The sequence below is a fragment of the Pipistrellus kuhlii genome, unplaced genomic scaffold (assembly GCF_014108245.1).
Source record: "Pipistrellus kuhlii isolate mPipKuh1 unplaced genomic scaffold, mPipKuh1.p scaffold_m20_p_34, whole genome shotgun sequence".
Classification (NCBI taxonomy): domain Eukaryota; kingdom Metazoa; phylum Chordata; class Mammalia; order Chiroptera; family Vespertilionidae; genus Pipistrellus; species Pipistrellus kuhlii.
Window position 1 is genome coordinate 5,293,093 of NW_023425534.1, and position 8,261 is coordinate 5,301,353.

The 8,261-nt window shown below is 55.6% G+C and overlaps 1 protein-coding gene and 1 long non-coding RNA gene across 4 annotated transcripts; one reads left to right on the top strand and one right to left on the bottom strand.

The window, feature by feature from the left end:
• Positions 1-1,069: 1,069 nt before the first annotated feature.
• On the top strand, positions 1,070-8,143 carry LOC118731950 (F-box only protein 6). 3 transcript variants are annotated; one of them, XM_045570615.1, is made up of 7 exons: positions 1,168-1,196; positions 1,300-1,302; positions 3,582-3,869; positions 5,898-6,024; positions 6,455-6,550; positions 7,322-7,457; positions 7,619-8,143. In XM_045570615.1, exons 3-7 carry the CDS (start codon positions 3,605-3,607, stop codon positions 7,928-7,930), a joined length of 936 nt encoding a protein of 311 aa, XP_045426571.1. In that variant the 5' UTR covers positions 1,168-1,196; positions 1,300-1,302; positions 3,582-3,604; the 3' UTR covers positions 7,931-8,143. The 3 variants fall into 3 exon arrangements, with proteins under 3 accessions (XP_036316731.1, XP_045426572.1, XP_045426571.1); XM_036460838.2 differs by lacking the exon at positions 1,300-1,302 and having other exon boundaries at positions 1,070-1,196; positions 3,453-3,869; XM_045570616.1 differs by lacking the exon at positions 1,300-1,302 and having other exon boundaries at positions 1,159-1,196; positions 3,450-3,869.
• Positions 3,588-4,385, bottom strand: LOC123651085. Its single transcript, XR_006739565.1, has 2 exons — positions 4,331-4,385; positions 3,588-4,101 (listed from the first exon to the last, which is right to left on the bottom strand). It is a non-coding gene; the product is annotated as an uncharacterized LOC123651085 (long non-coding RNA).
• Positions 8,144-8,261: the final 118 nt, after the last annotated feature.

Consider the following 8,261-nt stretch of genomic DNA (forward strand, 5'->3'; position numbering starts at 1 on the left):
ACAGGACAGAGCTCTTGGTGAGCTGCAGATGCCTGCCCCCAGCCGCCTTCAGCATCGCTAGCTTCCTCTGTGGCCTGGCCACAAGCCTGCGGGAGGGGCATGTGTGCACCTCCTGGTGGGTTCTGCATACACCTCCTGCTTTGTCAGCCTTGACATACCAGGCACTGCTGCTGGTTCTTCCTGTATCTAACAAGAGCTTTATTGACGTTAGATGAAGATAAGGCATTTAGAATAGTGCCTGGCACAGTAGGCGCTCAATAAATACTGTTCCACTTAAGGCTCTCCCTCATCAACAAGCTAGATTAGGGCCTCTGTCAGGGCAGGGACACCCCCCCTCGCTGGCTGTGCGGCAAGTTAGCGGAGAGGACGCTTCCTTGGAGAAGATGCAGGCCTGAGGGGTTCGCGTGATCTGGCCAGGCACCCCTTTGGTGGTTCCCTGCAGCGCCAGGTGCTCCATCATTCTCTACAACGCAGAAAGCATTAATGGATTTAATCCTGGCAAAAATGCGGAGAAATGTGTACCTTTGAGGACATTGAGGCCTGCCCTTGGTTAAGCCCTAGAGAAGGTAGGACTGACTTTGAGCGTGGCTGGTGCGGCTCAGTAGTTGAGCAGCAACCTATGAACCAAGTCACAGATCAATCCCCGGCAGGGCGCACCGGATCCCTGCAGGGGGCGTGCAGGAGGCAGCCCATTGGTGATTGTCTTTTATCGATATTCTCTCCCTCTCCCTTCTCTGAAATCACACATTAAAAAAAATTATTTAAAAATAATAAAAGACTGACTTTCACTTTCAGCGATCGCTTTCCAGGGGAGGGCCCACCGGGCCCACCTCCCTTCTGTGGCGAACGGGCTGAGCGGTCGGCGGGGCGGGGCGGGCTCCCGGAGGAAGCCAAGTCCGACATGGGTCCCGGCCGCTGACCGCACGCCGCCTGGAGGGAAAGGCTGCGGGTCGGGACACCAGGGCCCGGGTCCGAGGACTCTCGACTCCTTGGGCTAAAGCGGGCGGCGTGAGGTGGGCGCCGCCAGGCCCAGGGCAGCGCCGCCAGTCCCCGGGGGCGGGGCGGCCTCGTGACGTCATCGCGGGGCGGGGCGAGAGGACGGAACCCGGAGGCTCGGGCTCGGGTCCTGCGCAGCTCGGTCCGCCGGCCGTGCCCGGCGCCAGGCAGGACAGGCCGGGGGCGACGGGCGCGAGAGGGTGAGTGTCCACGCCGGGAGGGAGGGAGGGAGGGAGGGAGGGAGGGCGGCCCCGGGGCGCTTCCCGCGGGTGGTCTCGGGCGGGGCGGACCCGGACTCCGGAGGCCGCGGGGTGGGGTTCGGCGGGGCGTGGGTCCTGCGGGGACCCGCCCTCACACTCCGGCCCGGGCCCCCTCGCGGGCGGCACCCGGCTGCGGCGGGGCTGGGACTGCCGGCGCCCCACGCTCGCGGCCGTGGGAGCGGCGCTGGGGGAGTCGTTGGAGGGTCCACGGAGCGAAGGCAGCGCGTGACCGGGGGCCAGGCACGTGGGCCGCCCCTGAGGGCGCGGTGGCTGCTTGGGGTCTGGAGGTTCCACCGGACCCGCTTCACTTCCGCTCCCCACCGCGCAGCCAGGCCCACGAAGGACAGAAACGGAGGGTGGGGCGAGTGGCAACAGGGGCAGAGCCAGAGACCAGGCTTCGGATGTCGGTACCTAACTCAGAGCCAGCGGCCTTTGCCTGGACAGTGCTTTTAGAAGCCGCCAACCTTTAAAAACTCACAAGTTTCATATTTTAAAAAAAAAATGTTTACAAGTTCCTCCTGAAAAATCAGATCAGGCCACATCAGAGTTTTTATCCATCAATATTTTGCACACCGTACAAGTGCCTTATACATATATTGTTTGTTCTCTGCCATGCTAAAATGCTCCTCTCTGCGCCCCTCATTTTGGGGGGAACAGGAGCCTAAAGAAGAATCTAAACTGCTTCTTTGTCCCAGTCTATGGAAAAGGATGTCTTCCCAGCGCCTCTAGGTGTGGGTGAAGGGGGGGGGGGGGGGGATAAGATTAGCAGATCTGTTATCAGAACCCCCCAGGCAAGTGACTTTGTAAATTGTGCGCTTTGGCTGGGGGATGGGGAATGTGCCTTCGGTTTTGGTTTCGGTTTCGTTTTGTTTTGCTCTAATAGTAGAAGTGTTAGTAACGGTATCCGTACTCTTTACTGGGCCATCTGAAGTTGGAGAGTTATCACATTTACACAACTTCTGGGTGAGTCACTGCAGGCAAGGGTTCAAGCGCGCAAACTGCTTTTTTGTTTCTGGGCATTTTGGTCTGGGCTCTCCCTCGGCTAGGTAGCTCAGATGGTTAGAGCATCATCCAATAATCAACCAATGAATGCATATAACTGGAATAACAATCCAATGTTTCTCTCCACCACCCTCCCCCCCCCCTCCTCTCCCTCTAAAATCAATCATTAAAAAAAAAATGTGATCGGGCTGGTGTGACTCAGTGGTTGGGCTTTGAACCAGGTGGTCACCACAGTATTTCGCTAGGGTACAGCCTCTGTGTGGGGTGTGCAGGAGGCAGTTGGTCATTGATTCTCCCTCATCGTTGATCTCTCCCTTCCTCTCTGAAATCAATTTTTAAAAAAATATATTTTATTGATTTTTATACAGAGAGGAAGGGAGAGAGATAGTTAGAAACATCGATGAGAGACAGTCATTGATCAGCTGCCTCTTGCACACCCCCTACTGGGGATATGCCCACAACCAAGGTCCATGCCCTTGACTGGAATCGAACCCGGGACCCTTCAGTCCTCAAGCCAACACTCTATCCATTGAGCCAAACCGGTCCTGGCTGAAATTTTTAAAAATGTATTTTTAAGAAGTGGGCTCTGGCTGGACACCTCCCCTCAGGACTGGGAGGGGAGGGCAGCTCCTCAGCTGGGGGTTCTGTCACATCGGGCTTCTGGCCACGAGGAGCAGCGTGGAGAGAAGGTGACTCCTCGGGACGAGCCCCACCACTTACTGCAGCTGCGGCAGTCTGGGATGTAATAGATTTTATAACAGTGAACTCATACACTAGAATATCTCCACCAACCCTTGCAGAGCTCACCCACAACAGGTGGCCTTGGCAGAATCCTACTGGTCACCAGGACTGCCAACTTAAAACGAAGCGATTATTATTTTTTTAAAAATATATATTTTATTGATTTTTCTTACAGAGAGGAAGAGAGAGGGATAGAGAGCTAGAAACATCAACCAGCTGCCTCCTGCACACCCCCTATTGGGGATGTGCCCGCAACTGATGTACATGCCTTTAACCGGAATCGAACCTTGGAACCCCCAGTCCGCAGACCGACGCTCTACCGGTTTCGGCACGAAGTGATTATTTTAATGGGGGGACAGGCCCCCTAAAAAATTAGTCCATGTTCTAGAGCCTGCTGTGTCCAGGAAGGATGCTCACATGCTTCTTGTCTTCACCTCTCTTGTTTTACAACAGAAGCAGGAGTAGGAAGCCCAGGCCCAGCATCTGAAGATCTGAGGAATCCACCTCCTTGGTCAGGGCTCATAACCCCCATTGTTGCCCCCCAGCGCACACACACACACACAGACAAAAACACACGCACAGTGTGTGTGCACCCCAGCCCAGCTATGACCCTGGTCAGCATCAATGAACTGCCTGAGAACATCCTGCTGGAGATATTCACAAACGTGCCTGCCCGTCAGCTGGTGTTGGACTGCCGCCTTGTCTGCAGCCTCTGGCGCGACCTCATCGACCTCATGACCCTCTGGAAACGCAAGAGCCTGCGGGAGGGCTTCACCACCGAGGACTGCGACGAGCCCGTGTCAGACTGGAAGGTTTTTTACTTTTTGTGCAGCCTCCGCAGGAACCTCCTACGCAACCCCTGCGGTGAAGGTGGGCCGCTTCCTTTCCTCCCTTTCTGGAGCCTCAGGGCCTTTGCACTTGCTGGGCCTGTACCACCTGGAATGATCTCTCAAAACTGAGCAGCCAGCATGCTCCCTTGGCTGCTCATTCTTGGGGCCTCAGTCCAGAGACCTGCCTGACCCATCCAGAAACAGTGCTCCCTACCTCAGTCCTATCACCCCCGTTTCATTCCTTCGTAGCACTTTTCATACCTTAGAATTACCTTTTTTTAAAAAAATATATTTTATTGATTTTTTACAGAGAGGAAGGGAGAGAGAGAGAGCCAGAAACGTCGATGAGAGAGAAACATCGACCAGCCGCCTCCTGGACACCCCCCACCGGGGATATGCCCGCAACCAACGTACATGCCCCTGACCGGAATCGAACCCGGGACCCTTCAGTCCACAGACCGACGCTCTACCACTGAGCCAAACCGGTTTCGGCAGAATTACCTTTTTATCTCTTTATTTTCCTTCCAGTGCCAGGGGCTTAGTGCAGTGGTCGGCAAACTGAGGATCGTGAGCCACATGTGGCTCCCTGGCCCCTTGAGTTTTTAGCAAAGGCCAGCTTAGGAGTACCCTAATTAAGTTAATGACAATGTACCTGCCTATATATGATAGTTTAAGTTTTAAAAAATTTGGCTCTCAAAAGAAATTTCAATCATTGCACTGTTGATACTTGGCTCTGTTGACTAACGAGTTTGCCGACCCCTGGCCTAGTGGATCTTGCTTGCCACAGTACACCGTGTCCACAATTACACCTTCACAAGCAGGTGCTCAGGAAAACGTCTGTTGAAGACCCAACCAACTGCAGGTCCGTCCACCTTTCCCCCTTTAGCTCAGTCCAAGCTAGCCTGAGCGCTTCACAGATGTAAACCCCTCCCATCACCCTAACTGGACCGATGAAAGGGTTCTGAGAGGTGACTGCAATCACATCACTTCAGTTCCCTGTTAAGCTCGCCTTCTCTTGTATTTTCCCGTGTTTTTTTCTTCCTTTGTTCACTACCTACTACGTACCAGGCACCTTGCTCCTTATTGGGGCCACGGCAGCAAGTGAGGAAGAGGCATTGTTTGTAGACTTCGAATCCCTCTCCTGTGTTTTCTCTATCCTCACGGGAGTTCCATTTTATAGATGAGAATGTTAGGCCCCACGCAAGATGCGTGTCTTGCCCAAGATCCAGAAATGCTCAGCTGCTGGAGGCCCTCAGGCCCCTCTCAGAAGCTACCCACCAGCTCAGCTCACAACCCTGCAGAGCCAGCCTGCGGCCTTGCCTGCACTGGGCCCTGTATTACCCGTCTGGGTCTCTACTGGGGGCGCCTGGGCACACAGGGAATAGATGTGGGTTCCTTATAGAGGGAGCAGGGGAGTCATTTGGAAAAGCTCTCCTGGTGATTGTTCTGGAAAACCTTGGTGAGCAACATGCCAATTTCCTCAGTTCCTCTCAGTTTTCTCTGAAGAGGGAGACCAGGGCATGTTGAGCCAACCTGGTGGGGATGCTTCCATGAATATGAGGTTACTACATGCCACCAACTCAGAGGGCGTCCATTCTCCCAATTATCCCTCCCACCCAACGCAGAGGTTCCTATGACCCAGCAACAACCCGCACACGGCCCTCACACCCCTTCAGATCTCAGGTACATAGTGAGGATGTCGGGGGGAATGTCAGTTGTCAACTGAGCGGTCCCCATTGGGACAAATGCACATTAGCCATTAAAACCGGAAGTACCATCACAGGCCCTTCATAAAGTGCTGAGAACTGAAACTTGGGTATTTCCCAGAGGGTGTCACGACTTGGAAGTGAGAAAAGGTAGTTTTTCCCCAGCTTCATGTAGGAGTAAAGCTGGTCAGGGACAAAGGGGGGGAGGGGTGGGAACGGGTTGGAGTTTTAACTTCGTAAGGGTGTTCCAGGGCACAATTGGGTACACACCTGGAGATGAGCATGAGCAAGCCCTGCATTTCGCCCTCATACCAAATGGGGAGGACCAGGCTACACATTTACTAGGCTTCTGTTTTTCCTAGAGGGTATGAGTTCCTGGCAAATCGACCATAATGGGGGGGATCAATGGACCGTGGAAAACTTACCTGGAGGCCATGGGGAAGATTTTCCTGACTCCAATGTCAAGAAGTTCTTCGTCACATCCTATCAGTAAGAAAGACTGAACTGGGCAGGCTGAGTTGGAGGAAGAGGGTCGGGACACCCTTCGCCAAACCCAGGCCTACCTACGCCAGGGCCTCTGAGAAGCTCAGGGAGGTGTTGACAAAAGCAGCTCAGAGTCTACTGCTCCTGGGGCAGAAGTACTCAGTGGGGGTGGGGGTCGGTTTAGGGGCGGTGCGCCCCTGGGGACGTGGGCTGCCAGGAGTGTCCACAGGCTGTCCATAGCCTAGGGACGTGAGTGCCTGGGGCCCCAGGCGGATGGACTGGGATCAGGTGCTGCCCAGGCCCCAGGGAGTCAAACTCCCTGCGCCTCTCTCATGGGCCCACACCGAGGTGGAGTCAGAGTCAGCACCAGCCAGTAGCTGGTGACACTGCCATGCAGAGCACACCTAGGAATGCAAGCTTTTCCTCTGCTCCCTAGATTATGCATCAAGTCCCAGATGGTGGACCTCAAAGCTGAGGGCTACTGGGAGGAACTAATGGACAGAGTCCGGCCTGACATCGTGGTGAAGGACTGGTGAGTGAGGCCCTGAGGACACCTGGAGGGAGTGCCCACTCTGTGCCCAGCAGTGTCCTAAGGCAAGGGTAGTCCCTGAAGCAGGCCAACCCGGCTGGCTCGTCTCATGTAGACAGACCAGTACTTGCTCATCCAGCAGCGCCTCCTGGCCTCCCCACCATCGCATCAGCAGGGGACAAACCTTAACCCCGTGTACAGGTGGGGAGACTGAGGCCTGCAGGTGTTGTCTCAGACATGCCCTAAGCATGACACCCAAGACCCAGCCTTCTCATCTGCCTCCCCTGCCTCTCCCGCCATTTATCCCACAGCTCTTTCTCAAGCTCCTCTGTGCACAGGGCTGTGCCAGCGCTCTGCCTTGGGCACGGCAGAAGCAGGGCCCCAGGGCCACCACTCTGAGAAGGGAGGGGTGGGATTTGAGGGGTGTGCAGAACTGCGGGGGGTGGGGGAGACAGCAGGACTGAGCTCTGTGCCAGCCCAGACCACACGAGCCACCCCTTGAATCTCCCATTGAACCCACAGCCTCGCCTTTATCTCTGTAGAGCTTTTTGCCTGTTAAGATGTAATCTCTGAAATACCCAAAAGGGTGGCCCTTTACTCCGATGGAGTAATGGAGGCACAGATAGAGACTGCTCAATGTGGGGGTACAGGGCGCACTGAAGGTGGACCTCATGGGCCTCAAAGGGAAATGAAACTAATTTGTAGGCCTGTTGCCTGCCCACCGCCAGGGCCACCCTTTCTTGGGGTGCTGTCCTGAACCCCAGCCTCCCTTAGGTTCGCTGCCAGACGAGACTGTGGCTGCACCTACAACATCCAAGTGCAGCTGCTCTCGGCCAATCACGTCGTCTTGGCCTCCTTCCAGCCCCCACGTGTGACCATCCCACAGTGGAGCGATGCCCAGTGGACAGAGGTGAGGTCTCAGCTGCTGGCCTGCCATCCACTTCCCCCAGGGCCTGGAATGCCCCAGCTCTCCCACCTGGGTCTCCCCCTTCTCCTCTCCCCCAGTTGAGTGGTCACCACATCTCATCTCCTACCCAGTCCTGGTGGTCACTCCCTCTCCCTTCCTTCCAGGTCTCTCACACCTTCTCAGATTACCCTCCAGGCGTCCGCTACATCTTCTTCCAGCATGGGGGCCAAGACACCCAGTTCTGGGCAGGCTGGTATGGGTCCCGTGTCACCAACAGCAGCATCATCATCAGCCCTCAGATGACCAGGAACCCAGCGGCCTCCACAACTCGGCCCAACACCACACAGGAGCCAGGACGGAAATGGAGACGGGAATGGGGATGGGGATGGGGATGGGAAGATGAAAGGGATGACGAAAGGGATGAGGAAGACTCTGATCAATTGCCCTCCCCACCTCATTTCTATAGACCCTTCTGACAGTCTGGATCTGCTGGCCTTTCATCTGCCCTCTGTCCCCGCCAGCCAAGTGCCAAAGGTCTCCTCAGGCAAGAAGAGCCTGTGGTGGGCAGGGAGGCCCTTGCGCCGGGACCTCCTGCCACAGCTGTAACCTTGGGCAAACCCACTGTTGTGTAGCTATCACTTACAATAATAAACTTTCACAGCAAAACCAACCTGGGGTTGGGTCTGGGGGTGGGGGTAGGAGTGTCGGGGGGAATTGGGGTCCGGGCACTTTGTTAGAGAAGCAGCCCTTCCCCGGGGTTAACTTGGCTGCACGCCCCCTCCTCCTACAATCAGTGAGAGCCCAGGC

What these genes read in the sequence shown, in the direction of transcription:
- LOC118731950 (XM_036460838.2), top strand. Translation starts at nt 3,605, where the DNA reads ATGACCCTGGTCAGCATCAATGAACTGCCTGAGAACATCCTGCTGGAG. An exon ending in ACGCAACCCCTGCGGTGAAG is followed by an intron (nt 3,870 to 5,897) that starts GTGGGCCGCTTC and finishes TGTTTTTCCTAG; the next exon opens with AGGGTATGAGTTCCTGGCAA. An exon ending in GACATCGTGGTGAAGGACTG is followed by an intron (nt 6,551 to 7,321) that starts GTGAGTGAGGCC and finishes AGCCTCCCTTAG; the next exon opens with GTTCGCTGCCAGACGAGACT.